Here is a 15,869-nt window from a genome sequence, read left to right as displayed (position 1 = left end):
TTCGAATATATAGCCTACTGTAAATCTCCAATGTGTTTTATATAGCCTACTACAGATCGTCTCGTATGTAAGATAAGGTGCGGAGAAAGCAATGATGATGCCGCATGCCTATATAGGCTACCCTAAAAGTGAAAACAAACAAACAAACATTATTGGCTATATTGACTTAGCACAATGTTGGCAACAATAACCTACTTTCACAATGCATCAAGTCAGTTCACAGTCGCACTCCACACGAACCGCGCATCATCGCATGCACCCCTCGCAGCCATCAGGCGATACAGTATGCCGCCTCTGTGACAAAATAAATGAACAGCAGATGGTCACTCATACTCAGTACTGCATGGGTGTGTTTTTGCATTCTTCTTCAAGGGACCTCCCAACAATACATATTAGCATAATCGTACATATAAATAGAGGACAGCACAGCAGACAGCTTTTATAAGACTGTATAAAGAGATTTCATTGGAGAAAAGTAAAAAAAAAAAAAAAAAAAAAAAAAAGAAAAGAGAAAAAGAAAAAAAAGGGGGGAAAAGCGACCTAAATGAAAATAAAATAAACGAACAAAGCAGAGCAGCGCGGGTCAGTTTCAGCCTCATTATGTGTCTGTCTGTCTGTTTGTCTGTCGGTAGTAGTAGGCCTAGTAGTGTTGTTAACACTGTTATTAAATATCCTGCCGCTTGGGCTGCTTGGGCATGGAGACAGAGGCGTTGGTATTCGGTATTCATTCACCGTCCATAACCATACCTCCTAGTAGCGCGGCAGCGCCCGGTCTGAACCGGTTCGGAAAATGCGCGGACTCGCGTGCGGACACAACACATGAGGTCTCGCCTCGCGTGCTGGTGTGTATTGATGATAGATAGAGAGAGAGCCACGACGACGATCCCATATTCTAAACAGAGCCGGTCGTGCTGCGATTGGCTAGTTGGTTGTCAGGCAGCCAGGCGCGCGCTGCCATACCTCTCTAATATAGTGAGCCTGTAGTGGCATACGAGGAGATGACATTGTCCAAAAAAAATCTGGTCAAGGAAACTTCAGTTTTTTTCGCCTTCGTCCGTCTTCGTCTTTTCGCCACACATAATTGAGGCACTGTTTGTAAACTAGTAGATACGTTAGTCAATAGTACTAGAGTTCTATTTAACTAGAGTCAATGTCGGAGTAAGAAAACAAAGTCAACTCTTAAAAGATATTATATTAGTAGTAGACTAGAAAGTCTGTTGTCTCTAGAGACAAACAGGCTCTGTGGAGAGAGCAGACTACTAGAGGCTGTCGTTTCCCTGACGACCAACATCTACCCAATCACAGGGGCGACGGTTCCTCTGGGCTATGGGATCTGGGTGTTATTTCACGCACTGATTCACACGCACGCATGCACTCACTCACAGTCTCACACACACACACAGCTTCCGCGCGCTCTCCGGTCCGCGCCGTGGAGTGGAGTGAGTGTCCATGATGTATTAAAATACTCCGGTCGTCCCTCTAACTCCCGTTAAGCCGTCACTATTGGCTACGCGCGGCCACGGGTCATCCACACCTTCCACCGTTCCATTGGAAGACGCAGAGGGCGCACGAGTGTTTTCATGGCTTTATAAGTTGCAATTGGTCGACTTCACTGGCAGAACCGCTATTATCATTGGCAGGTCTGTTGACAAAACGGGAACGCGGAGACCGACGTGATAGTTGTAAGGAGGAGGAAAAAAACGCAGGGCTAGGAATTAGCGTGCACTTTTCAGCACCGATACCTCGTGGATAGCAGCCAAACGGAGCCCAGTGTGTGTGTGGACGGACGGACGGCCGCGCGGGTGGGGGGTTTCATTGTGATCCCACTTTTTTATATTACTATTTCGTGGCGTGTATGCTGGTGGTCTCGACCCGGCCGAGCGGAGAATAGAGCGCAGTAAAAGAGCCGGAGCTTTGTTTGCCCTTCGCGGGCAAATAGTGCAGCATCTTTGGGCTTTTTAGTCCTAGTATAGGGGTCGGGAGACCGTTTTTTTAAGTCAGCATCTAAGTAATCAATAGTCTGGTGATCTGAGGGACGGGTCTCGAAGGACTGCAGATGAAGGCAAACGGCCGGACGAACGGAACTCGCTAGCACGGTGCTTCTAGCGGGCAAACCCGCACGCCAGAGAGCCTGCTCTGTCTAGCTGCTGTACTCCATTGTGTGAGCAGCAGCGGCAGCATCCATCCATCCCTGCGCTACACGACCCATCCACCGCCCCCTCACACACAGTACACACGCCACAGCTGTGATTTTTCCTTTATTTACTTTTTTTCCCCTTCCCCTCTGGCTGCTACTCGGCTCCTCAAAGTTCCACATCCAAAAATGTGTTCCCGGGTTTGGTTCGTGACTGACCGGCGTATTCACCAGGAGTATCCCCAAGTGCAGATCCTCCGGGCTCTGAAACAGCGCTGCGCTGAAGAGGACGTAGAATTCCGCTCTCTTCTCATGGATGAGATCGTGCTCACTATCAGCGAGGGGCAACTGGGCAAGTATAATCAATTCTGAATACATGATCATGAAATGAAATCATTATCGTGATCATTTGGGAAACAACGCGATGCTGCCTATATACGGCATAACTTTGGGGGGTTCCCGACTCCCGGGTTTGTGTTGTGTAGGGGAGTCTAAAACATTGTACAACCTGCGATGCCCACAGAATGATGATGCTAGCTGCTAACGGTATTGTTTTGTAGCTGCAGCAGTGTGTAGCGGTGAGTGGGCTAGCAGTGTGACGGTGACCGCCTAACCCACTTTCCAGCTAGACCGCCTGCAGATTCAGTCAGTAGTGACTACTGAGTAGCTGAGGGTAGCCATACAGTACACTACCGCTGTTTGTTTGATGCGGATGCGGACGCGGACGCGGATGCGGACCATGTCAGGCGCAAGATGAGCCACGATTCAGAATTAGAAAAGTGCTATTCCCTTTTTTTTAATTTTTTTATTCAGTAACTGTTGATGGAAATGAGAACATTGGTTTGGTGCTTATTAGCCTCTTATAGGCAAATACAGAAGTAGGCTATAGCCTGCTCTACTGCATTTCTTTCCAATACAATAGTGTTGTGTTGTGTGTCTTTTGAGGGGGTGATTTCCAACCTACTTCTTCAACCCTAGCCAGCAGCATGCCATTATAATAATCCTTGCCATCCCTTATTGATGCTGTGTCAGCCACTGCTTAGCTTTGTGTCTGCACTCTGCAGCACTTCTCGCTAGATAGGTAATATATTACATTGACGCTCTGTGTGTGTGTGTGTGTGTGTGTGTGTGTGTGTGTGTGTGTGTGTGTGTGTGTGTGTGTGTGTGTGTGTGTGTGCACGCACGCTCACGTGTGTGTGTGCGTGCATGCACGTGTGTGTGTGTGTGTGTGTGTGTGTGTGTGTGTGTGTGTGTGTGTGTGTGTGTGTTGCTTATTCCAGTTACCTTAATAGATGTGTCCATGCTATGTTAACTTATTATTACATAGATGCTAGCTAGCAGTGTATCCTTGACTCATGCCTGAAGCCCAGATGTCTAATATCTATCTTCATGTATTGGATTCTCCTTTGGATGTGAGATACATAGGCCCAAATCCAGGGGTGGGAGGCCTACAACAATAGTTATGTTGGTTATCCACTATCCAGCTATACCTAGTTCCACATCACTGTTGTTTTATACTTCCACAATCACATACCCGGCCTACACTAGTGTTCTTCACCTTGCCCTTTGCAAGTTACTCGACTAATGCCTGTCGGACTGTTAGTATGTAGAACCAACGTATGCACCCCGGGAGCATCTGCTACATGAGCAAATTGTCAATTGCTCTCTGAGTCTCCAGGTTTTCATTGTCAGTTCGGGTTGGTTCGGTGTGATGCTGCTTTATAGAAAGAACATTGTTTGCAGGGTTGTTATTATGAAACTCTGTTTTAGGAAGCTTTTGTGTGTTGATGATAATACTAGGGACGCTTGACAAGTAGACTCACATGGAATTTGTTAGAGGAGTGTTGGGGGGCCATTGTCACTCCTTGGGAAATGGTTAAGTCTCAATTAACACATAGCCAGTATAGTCTGCTGGTCTGGCCTGAAGCTGAGGGAGTGGGGTTGGTCGGGGCTGTCGCATTGCTATGCAGCGGTGATATTGGTTCAGGTTCAGGTTTATCAGGTTCAGGTTTATTTGTCATTTGTATAGATACAGAGTATACATACAATGAAATTTATTTTGCTCAGAGCACTCTCCGTCTTACATACACAGGACATAAACAAACATCTATAGTGCAAGAAAAGACAAAAAACAGTAAAAGAAAGTGCAAGTGAAGTGAAGTGCAATACAGTTCAAGGTCAGCTGTTCAGCAGCCTGACTGCCTGGGGGTAAAAACTGTTACTGAGACGGGTGGTACGAGATTTGATGCTCTGGTAGCGTTTTTTGGAGGGGAGTAGTTTGAACAGGGTATTTGCGGGGTGGCTGGTGTCTTCCATGATGTTATGGGCTTTTTTCATACAGCGAGTGGTGTAGATGTTATGGAGACTGGGTAATTCTGTAGTGCCGATGATTTTAGCTGCTGTTTTAATGGTCCTCTGCAACCTGTTGCAGTCCTGAGCGGTCGTGTTACCGTACCACACTGTGATACAGCCAGTTAAGACACTTTCAATTATACAGCGATAAAAGTTCACTAGTCCTTTTGTACTTAAGCCAAATTTTTTAAGGCGCCTCAGAAAGTACAGTCGCTGCTGCGCCTTCTTGAGGATGTACTCGTTGTTGAGTGACCATGTGAATGTGTCTGTGATATGTATGCCCAGGAATTTAAAGTTATCAACACACTGGGGCCTACCCGTCAGAAAATCAAATAGCCAGTTACAGATGGAGCTGCCCACACCAAGTCCACTGAGTTTCAACACTAATTTAGATGGTACAATAGTGTTAAATGCGGAACTATAGTCTATGAACAGTAGTCTGACATAAGAGCTTTTCTTGTCTAGATGTACCAGGGCAGTGTGTAAAGCAAGAGAGATTGCATCATCCACAGATCTATTTGCACAGTAAGCAAACTGTAAAGGATCAATACTAGCAGGAATTATGCTCTTGATATAAGAGATAACCATTTTCTCCAGGCATTTCATGAGAACAGATGTCAAAGCAACAGGTCGATAATCATTGAGACAGGTAACAGGTTTTTTCTTGGCAATGGGTACAATTATTGTTTTTTTAAAACACAATGGCACCACGCACAATGACAGGGACAGGTTAAATATGTCTGTGTATACCCATGACAGCTGGTTATAGCATGTCTTAAGGACACGAGAGGCTATCCCGTCTGGCCCTGCAGCTTTATGAGCATTAACTTTTTGGAACGCTTTACTCACAGACCTCTGCGTCACCTGCAGGTCCACCGCCTCCGGTGCGCTCTGCGCAGTGGCTGGGTCCGAGTTGTGAGCCTCGAAGCGGGCAAAAAAGTTGTTCAGCTCGTCTGGTAAAGACGCGGAGGTGTCAGTGATATTACCTGACTTGGGTTTATAGCCCGTAACCGCCTGCAGTCCGCTCCACATTCGCCGCGAGTCACAGCCGCTGTAGTCGAGTTCTAATTTGACTCTGTACTGTCTCTTTGCGGCTTTGATAGCCTTTCTCAGTTCATATCTGGATCGCTTGTAGAGTTCCACATCCCCGGATTTGAAAGCGACGGTGCGCTCCCTCAGTTTGATGCGAATGTCACTGTTAATCCATGGCTTCTGGTTCGGATAGGAGCGAACTGAACGTACTGGAATGCAGATATCCACACAGAACTTGACGTAGTCGGCGACAGAATCCGCATATTCATCCATTGGGCAGGTCTTCCAAAATTAAGAAAGCTAAATAATTCCTCCCTCCCAGTCTACGTTTGCCAGAGCTTCTGCCCAGTGCACTTAGAAGTCCAAACATGGGTTCAAGAGCCAGCAATACGGTTAAAAGCCAAAGAGGAATGGATAGCAGTTTTAAGAATGTAACATGTTCTCATATCCCTCCCAGCTAGGACATATTAGTTGTTTTGTACACAAATAAATACATAACACTGGCTTTTTGTTGCATATACATAAGTGTATGAGAAAGATAATACTAGAGGGGCGTGAAAGAGAACACTGGCTTAATCCACAGGTAGGTGTAAGTATCTAGGATAACAGGTGACACAAATGGAACATTGCTGGTTGGCTATCCAGGCAGCATTTAATCCTGACTGGACCAGGATGTACATAATATGGTATGGAGTTCTTAGCTGCAACATTACAGATTAACAGTCAGTGGACAACAGTTTAAACACATAGGAGGCTTACCACATGGGCACTGAAGACAGCAGTTAAAAAGAATGACTGTGGTTATCACGTGTATACTGTATAGGTGTAGTGACAAGTGTAGTGTTGTTATTTGTTGAGTGAAACTGTGTGTTGAGTGTCTGGAGAGCAGATAATCAGAGGCCAATTTACACCTTACAATACATCAATGTGTGTCATATCCAGGTATGAATCCTCAATATTTAATTTACACCTTGGATGTCAACTATCCACATTTTATCTTGGCACAGATAAACTTTTCTTGCTGTAAGTCTTAAGAACAAGGCTGTCCCAAATACCTTTTAGGGCCTTAAGTAGGCCTGCAACATTCAATCTGACTATTTAGATAGATTATTAAAGTCAAAGAAGTCATCAATAGAGTAATCACTGGCCCAGGCCGTAGCGTAACGGTCTGGGCACCGGACTGGTGATCCAGTCGCGGTGTGCCGCGGGTTCGACTCCCGGACCCGACACAGCCTTTACCGCATGTCATCCCCCCATCTCTCTCCCGTTTCCTGTCAGCCTACTTTCTATCCCTTAAAAAAAAATCAATAAAGGCGTAAGCCGCAAAAAAATATCTTAAAGGTATATTCAGTGATTTCACTTAATTCAAATATCACTTATTTTTTTGTTTTGTTGTGATAATCCTCCCTACTATAGAGTGTGCTGACCATATAAGGAGTTCCTCCCTGTCCCCAGTTAACCCCTGGGGGTCAAAAAACCTTAGGTTTCGTTTTTGGCTCTCTATCCTGATTGGATGAAAGGCTTAGGTCCCAGCCAAAAACGAAACCTAAGGTTTTTTGAGTGAAATCACTGAATATACCTTTAAAAAAAAAAAAGAAAATAGAGTAATCACTGAGAAAATAAATTAGAGCCCAAGTACGAAGCTGATGGACAGCTTCATTTTTGTTGTGCATCCTGGTGGTTTTAACTTGTTTTGACTTGACTTGACTTGATTGCAATCTGGCTTCAGAACATCCCACTCCACTGACACATGCCTACTCTATTTGAGCGACCACATCAAACAAGAGGTGGATGCTGGCAAATACTGTGGCATGGTCATATTGGACCTCCAAAAGGCTTTTGACACAGTGAACCACTCCATACTGGTTAACAAGCTAAAAGCAAATGATTTTGATAGCACATCAGTGAGCTGGATGCAATCCTACCTGGAGGGGAGAGAACAGATGGTGGAGGTAAACGGAACACTGTCCCCCCACCTCCCAGTGAGCTGTGGTGTTCCAGAAGGAAGCATACTAGGGCCTTTACTGTTCCTAATATATGTAAATGACATGACATCAGCTTGTGACTGCAACTTGTTCCTGTTCGCAGATGACTCAGCAGTCAGCACTACTAGTCTCGGGCAGGAACAAACTGCAGGTTGAAAAGGCCCTCAGCTCTGAACTCGGTAGAATCTGCACCTGGCTCGCTGATAACAAACTATCTTTACACCTGGGAAAAACTGAATCCATTCTCTTTGGATCAAATAGTAACCTCAGCAAGGCAGATGGCTTCTTGGTTAGAGTTATATTATTAGAGTAATATTATCACACGAAAAGATGAAATTACCTACCTAGGTTCCATCCTGGAGGCTAATCTTTCCGGTGATAAAATGGCCACCAATGTAATCAAAAAAGTCAACCAAAGAACAAGATTCCTTTACAGGATCTCCACTGGTCAACAAAAACACCTTGAAGACCCTAACAGGAGCCCTCGTACAAGGTTTATTTGACTATGCATGCACCTCTTGGTACCATAGCACCTCAAAGGCCCTTAAAACAAGGCTCCAGACTTCCCAAAAGAAATTGGTCAGGCTCCTACTTGGCCTCACCCCCCGAACCCACCCCACCCCTGCCCACTTTGACAGGCTGGAATGGCTTAGGGTCGATGACACAGCATGAGTACAGCATCTTGCAATGGGTCTGGTCCACAATATTCGCTACACCACCAAGATACCCATGTACTTGTATAAATACTTCCTTAATGTTAATGAAGTCCACACCCATAACACCAGAGGGAGTGCAACAAACCATGTACAACCGAGATTCGGCACAAACAAGGGACTACATTCTTTCCACTCCTAGGCCACCAAAATGTGGAACGCCCTACCAACAGTCATTATGACATGCAAATCCCTTGACTCCTTCAAAACCGCTCTCAAAGGGCTGCAATTCGAAACTGGCCCCAGTAGAATCTGAATCCCCTCCCCCCACCACCCACCCCCTTTTCCCCTCCCTGTATATGTTTCTTTTCCCTTTTTTACCTCCTTTATGATGAATTCCTGTTCTGCTCTTTGGCTATATAGAAGTGTGTATTTGTACGTCTCTAAATGTTTCGATGATTTGAACATGGTGGACCCTCTTGTAAACAAGTGTAATGCTTTATTGGGTCGTCCACTCACAGTTAACAGTCTTTGTATTGAGTTGTGCTTGAAATGTACTGTAATTCTGCAAACTGTTAATAAATATTACAATCAATTAAATCAGATGGAGGATATAATAATGCAGTATAGTCAGGGATTGACACTAAAGGTCTCAGAGGCACATGCCTGTCGGGCAAGTATAGGTCAAGTTCTACTTGCCTAAAGGTCATGCCCAATTCCCTGAAAAGTGAATCAAATTTATGTTACATAAATCCAATCAATAACTGCAGAGTTGCGACAGTCACTTTGAAAACCCTGGTAGCATTATATGTTCTTTTATGAATAACTAGTAATGCTGTTTAAACAAGGCGGTTGCTTCCCCATAAAATGCACTTGTCGGTCGGGCAATCTAAAATAACTCCACTTACCCTATGAAAAACGACAATGCAGCAAAGTATTCAACCATCAGCCAATCAGCTAATTCACCTTTAGCTAAGCCTCTCCCACTTAGACACTTTCTAGCCAGGCTCATTACAATGTAAATATCATGGATTTTACACATTAAATACTGGTTCATTTTTGGAACCAGACACTTTTTGAAACAAGAATTTAGAAGAAAGGATAAGGTCCTTTCTGAAACATTGTTTCTGTTCCCAATACATTTAAATTCTTTATTGAATCTGACAAACACAGTGTGCTCAGGAGTCCTTTCTTCTACATTAATCGGCCAATGGTCTTCTCTGATACACCAGTCCATCCATATAGGTGTCTGTGTTAAAGTTCTGTTATTTTATGAATCACAAATTTCATTTCATTTAATAGCGACCCCTCTAATGTAAATGTACTATAGGTATGTGCTGTTAAACAAGAAAAAAGGTGAAGTATTTTATAGTTATTAACCTATTCTACAAGTGGATGTCTATCTCAGCAGCAGCTAATTGTATGTTTGTCTTCTGTATACAATCTAAACCCAATCCTTGGATATTTGCTATGCACAGGGAGAAATTAGCCAAAAAAAAATGCTGGTAAATATTTGTAGTCTGGTAAATCTGTTTCTGAGATTCTTGTCATTTTTATTAGGAAAAATTGTGAATTTGTGGACATTCATTTCGGGAACGGATTAACAGCCACTAACCAAAATGTGTGGTTTCTTGCCCTGTGTATTCTGGTTTATAATTAGTAGTGCATGATTCAGTGTTCACACAATCACAGGCCGAGAGCCCACATTCTCCACTAAAGAAGTAAATGTGCTCACTAATATGTCCTCAGGTGAGAATTGGCCACAGGCACTGACACAACCCAAAGTGTTACTTTTGGATTACCTAACATGGTCTCACACAACAAAAGGTCAAACACACTCAATGCCCAGCTATTGGCATTTCACATCCCATGATGTGTGCTGAGAAACATATGAGCACAAGACAGGATATGAATCGTTCGTCAGATTCTTTTATGTTCCTGGTGGGTGCCAGTGGACACACTTTTAACCTGAGGATGATACATGTCACATATTTGTGTCACTTAGAACAGAACACAGGAACATTAAGCTGTGCCCAGTTCGTTAATAATCCATCAGACATGTGAGCATAGGATGGATGTATTTGCAGCCATAGGGTGGATGTATCCCTGTTCCATTTTCATGAGCCATTTTTTTACAAGTCTATGTGAGATATGTTATATTAAAGCATGGGTGTAAATGTGTCCAATCTATAACTGCCAAAAGTAGGGGTTATCCTGGAGGTAAACTGGAAAGGAAATTGATTGTAACATTTCCCTGCTTTTTCTCAAATGTAATTCCAACTGAAATTAGTTACTTAAATCACTTAAGCTTTATTTTATAGCCTACTTCATCGTACAATGGTGTTGAAAATGCTGTCGTGAAAATCTGCAAGCTCAACGCAGGCTATTTTCACTAAATTTGAAATCTTTCAAAATGTTTGGCCAATAATGACATGCCCAACAATGGGATTGATTATTAATCGATTATTATTTTATTAAATTATTATTAATTAAATAGTTTGATTAAATGTTGTACCCCTAGCATTTAATTCTGGTGGCTCGAGTCTGGATGAGACTATCAGCCATGTGTCTGAAATGTAGCCTAATGTAAATGTAAGCTAAATGAGCTTGTGTTGTCTTCCTATCTTGTGATAGTAACTTGTGTCAGTAGTTCCAGATTGACGTATTTCACTGTAGCGACCCATATATGTATACACAAGAGTAAGACAGTGGAGTTCTGTCATGTGACTGGAAGAGGACATTTGCATTTATGGTTTCCCAAAAAAAAAGAAAGAAAAAAGGCTGGACAAATGGTAAAACCCAAAGAGAGATAAGTGTTCAACAAAATAAATGTCCATTATCATGTCCAGTTTTGGCATTTCCCCAGATTTGTAAATAATAATCATTTGTTGTTGAGGAGCTACAGGATAGGACTAGGTAAAAACTTATTCACCTACCGTTTTAGCTGATAAGGTGACCACCTGGTCAGTAAAATGTGGTTAGTAAAAAGAAATAGAGAGATGAGCGGTGAGTTGCTTGCCACCGCGGCATGACCTTATGTTGTAGTTTTCGGTGGTCACCTTATGTAACAGAGTGGTCCTCTGTTACTTATGTTGCACAGCATATTGGCACTTTATTAACTTGCACAGTTGTATTTTGCAGTCATTTTATTGTTGAATACTGTTTCCTGTTTAGCTGAGATGGCCACTCACCCAACAAGTTCCACCTGGGGAAATGCTTGGTGATTAACAAACATGAGGGGCAAGTGCAATGTGGGTTATAGATGCAATATGTTTGGGAAGTGCAATAATGTGGAGTTCTATTGTTGAGGTTTGATTGAATGCCTAACAATTGCCTGTGATGTGTTTCAGTAAGGATTGGGCTGGACCATATCAGGATGTGCTGTTGGGATTGCTTATTTATGTTGTAGTGTGAAGGATTTATAACTTGTATAGTTCATGTAGTTCACAGAAACTTGTAATGTTTGTATGGTTTAAGGTTATTTATTTATATGTATTTATTGTATGCTTATGTATGTATTTATGGTATGTTCTCATTTGAAGACACCCCTGTAAATGGGATAGTCCATTCTCATTATCTTCAGCTGGGTATAAAAGGCTGCCATTTTGCCAGTGAACTGAAGTCTGTGCTGGGAGTAGAGAGCTTCCTGTATTTATGCCGGTTTGTAGTGCTCATTTGGTGAATAAACCTACCAGAGTATGAATAGGCCTTTAATGGTGATATGGCCAGGTGTGTGACCAGGCGCACGACAGTCAGGGTTGCTTGCCTGACCACACTTGCCTGTTCACCATCACATTTTGTGTCAACTTTGTTGGCTAATCATTTACTTTTTGCCATTTAATGGTCATTTTCTAGAGACCTGGATATAAACAACCTGACCAAGGAGGCTGTATGTACTGTATGTGACATGGCGCACACATGCATTTGCCCTCTCTGCAATCTTCTTTCATTGTTGCATCAGCTCAAAGCGACAGCATCCAACGTATGATTGCTAGATTGGAACCGCATCCCTCTCTAACTTCATACTTAGTGGTATGACATGATTACCCGTATACAGTAGCTCACGATAAAAGGATTGCGTATTTCTCTTCATTTCTGTGAAGTGTAAGGATGGACTTTTGTTTGTTTTTTATCATGTAATATTAGTGGCCCATCCCATTATGATATACTGTAGTAAATGTAGTAAGTCTTGACAGAAGAAGGAATTACTGAATTACACAAACAGGTAAAGGGAGGCCCTGACTGATATGTCCTGGCTTCCCAAGAGTATATCCAATAGTTGTTGAAAGTAGTTGCTAAAGTGACAGTGATTTTAGGTTCTGCGTGCGGCACCCAGATGCATGAAAATTGTGCATTGTTTTTTGCCTCCGGCCCCCAAGTAGTTAAAACAGTTTCCGTGCCGGGAATGGATTACTCCAGGTTAATGTCGCTGCCATATCGGACATACGCGCCTTTTGTTTTATGTGTTTAATCCGCCGTAATGTAATAAATAAAAAGAAAATCCGTCTTCGCCGCGGAGATAGAGAGTAGGTGCATCTGTTTTGATGATGAAACCGGAAATCGTCACATGCTGTGGGCTGCTAGGGCTTCTGGGAAATTGAGGCCAATGCAAACGAATGGGGTTCAACGCCTCATGGAGGAGGGTCCTGTGCTGCGTCTTCCGGGTGTACCAAGATGGCGGGTGGTGCGGTCGTTCATAACAAACAGAGGAAGCTTTTTTCGCTCGATTTTCGCGGATTATAAATAATTCAGCGTATGCTCTAAAGGTAATACAACAATCTCGGCAGTGAAGGGGGGTTGATTAAAAGTCTGGTAAATCGTTTTCAGCAGTCAATGATGACTGAGCAGTGACAGTGATTTTAGGTCCTGCAAGCTCCTCCAGATGCATGAAAATGTCACCAGCACCAGCAGTTATGTGCAGATTCTTGATTGACATTTTGATGTGTGTTCACATGTGCCTTGAAAAAGGAAATCCATGCCTAATTGGTCACAGGTGTGTGTCTCATCTGCTTGAGCATTTACATGTGTGTATACACACACATGCACAGCTCTGCATTGGTGAGAAGTTATCTTCAGCCACCTGTTGTAAACTCTAAGTACTGGACCCTCGTCTGGTTTGACAGACAGGTAGTGTGTGCAGGCTGGGTGGTGTACGTGTGATAATCCGGTTGAAGTATTCCTTCGGTACGGCGAATGCGGCGCGGTGCAGTATCACGCTAAAGGTTCACAAAGTTTATTACACAAACAGGAACATATAGTGTTGGATCATAATGACGTGACAACAAGATATGAGACATAATAACGTGCCTACTGCAGCAAGGCTGACCTTGCTGTCTGAGATGTCTCTCGTAGCCTATCTATAAAGTATGCTACAGATCAGGCAGTACACAATACAATACAATCAAGTACACTGTGTCACCACCTACCAGGCCTAAACAACTCATAACACCACCTACCAGGCCTAAACAACTCATAACACCACCTACCAGGCCTAAACAACTCGTAACACCACCTACCAGGCCTAAACAACTCACAACACCACCTACCAGGCCTAAACAACTCACAACACCACCTACCAGGCCTAAACAACTCATAACACCACCTACCAGGCCTAAACAACTCATAACACCACCTACCAGGCCTAAACGACACGCAGCTGACGTTCCTGTTCTTTGTTTCTATCCTTTTTCACCGTTTCTCCTAATTTAGTTATGCCAATTCCCCACATACAGTATCCCCACACAGCAGTTACTGTAGCGGTGACAGGGACTACACAACGTGTCGTGTGTAGTCCCTGTCACGCTAAGTGCTAACCCCTACAGTTGGTCACGTGGCGGGGTTCAGATGAGCACATGTTTCCTCCGATACCATGAAGTCACCAGCCACTTCTGTTCAACTAACAGTGAGGAATTTCACCGAGAGGATGTAACGAGTGCAGAGGAACATGCCAACCTCCCCACTTCTGCTCCCCGCTGAACAACAGGTGTCCTGGTTGTAGCTATAGCACAGCGACAGAGATCGCCCTCCCCGCCTGGACAGGCCAATTGTGTTTATTGGAGCGCCTGGCCAAGCTAGATGCAGTGGATTCAAACCCCTGGTGTCCGTGATGGTGGGCTGGAATGTTTCACTTCAAGGGAAAAGCTTGCTCGACCCGAGGACAGTCTGTAAGAGTTCAGGAGTATGCTGAGACTCTCAGAGATAGTCCTATAGGAGTCTTGTTTAATAATGATAGTCTGGAATGTCTCCAATCATGCGGCACCCAGATGCATTATTAACCCTAAATTATTAACACTAAACACTGGTGATTTGAAGATGAAAAAGGTTGATAACCACTGGTCTACATATCTGGTAAGATAGTGAAAGTGGCTGGTTGGGCCAGCCAGTGAACAAAACACTGAGGTTTCCTGTTTTGACAGAGCAAGCCTACAGTATGCTTTTGTCTCCCATAATTTATAGTTGTGTGTAGGATGCTTGTGCCTGCCTACTGATGACAGATCACTGTAAAAAGACCATTGTTGGCCCAACCCTTGGCCTCAGAGGGAATAGTACGCTGACTGTTACCCTCCCAGGATAGCCCAGACTGAGATGCCATCCAAGGTTGGCATAACCCACCAAATGTTGCAAAGGATCCATAAGGATGTGTCGGCAGCAGCAACACCAGCACTGTGATTTCAGTCAGACAACTATTGGATTGAATAAATATATTGGGCAGCCGCATAAATATATAGAGCATAAATATATAGAGCATAAATATTTAAGCATATTTTATTTTGGCCCTGTTGCTAAATAGTGCTATGGTACTTAAAATATTGCCAAATCTGCCTGATGCTAAGGGTGCTAATATGCTGAAACATAGTACTTAACATGCTGCCAAATCTGCAAAAAAACAAAATAAATGTCAATATGCTGCCACAATGGCTTGCAAAGTTATTTTTGCAGATCTGGTGGATTGCTGGGGATTTTCTTTTCTGTGGTGTTTTTTGGCTGATAAATGGTACTCATCCTTGCTATGCTAATGTTTATGCATAAATGCATGGTATTGTTTATGGCTATGGCTAGATGTCAGTGGCGTGCACAGATAGACACTAGGTGGTGCTAGAGCACCTGCCCTTTGCCCTCTGGACAGCATTGTGCCCTTTAGATTTTATTTGTACAGTGTACACTGTGTGTACGTGTATGTATGTATTGTATGTGGACCATGGTGACATTGATCAATTCTTGATAAAAGGCTTCTAATATATTATTTATGCCCAAGAATCTATAAATCTCACACTATTAAGGCCGGTTCCACGCGCTGCACAAAGTGCCCTTTTTGTCTCCACCAGGCCGAAGGAATGGGGAGAGAGTATGTTTTGCACTCCGTCCGTCTGTGTGTGTGTGTGTGTGTGTGTCCGTCCGTCCTTCCGTCTGTGAACAGCTAATATCCGGCACCGTTAACCCGGTCGATGCCACATTTTGCACACACACTCCCTGGATGCCAACGATGAACCTCTGCCCAGAACAGCCTGTTATAGCACCACCAGGAGGCCGCTTTGTGCAAAACAAGTTTTTGGACAGTACACCTACAGATTTTGTCCAAATATCTCGCAAATTGGTACAGTCTCTCTAGAGCCATTCAACGAAACGGGTCTTTCAGATTTCTCAGACTCCATCCTGATTGGCTTCCAAAGTTCGCAGGAGTGCTCAGTTTCAAACAAAATGCTGCAAATCATG

General features: G+C 43.6%; 1 protein-coding gene across 2 annotated transcripts in view; it reads left to right on the top strand.

The window, feature by feature from the left end:
• Nucleotides 1-1,685: 1,685 nt before the first annotated feature.
• Nucleotides 1,686-15,869, top strand: part of rimkla (ribosomal modification protein rimK-like family member A) — a 36,412-nt gene continuing 22,228 nt past the window's right edge. For both annotated transcript variants that reach the window (XR_014569535.1, XM_083769962.1), the window contains exon 1: nucleotides 1,686-2,486. Coding sequence is in view for 1 of the 2 variants with exons in the window: in XM_083769962.1 (XP_083626088.1) it covers nucleotides 2,324-2,486 (163 nt within the window). In the remaining variant the exon portion in view is untranslated. The remainder of the gene's footprint in view (nucleotides 2,487-15,869) is intronic.

Source organism: Protomyctophum parallelum, assembly GCF_964188405.1.
Source record: "Protomyctophum parallelum genome assembly, chromosome: 7".
NCBI lineage: Eukaryota > Metazoa > Chordata > Actinopteri > Myctophiformes > Myctophidae > Protomyctophum > Protomyctophum parallelum.
Note: the sequence above shows the minus strand (reverse complement) of the source record. Positions and strands in the feature narration are given on the sequence as shown.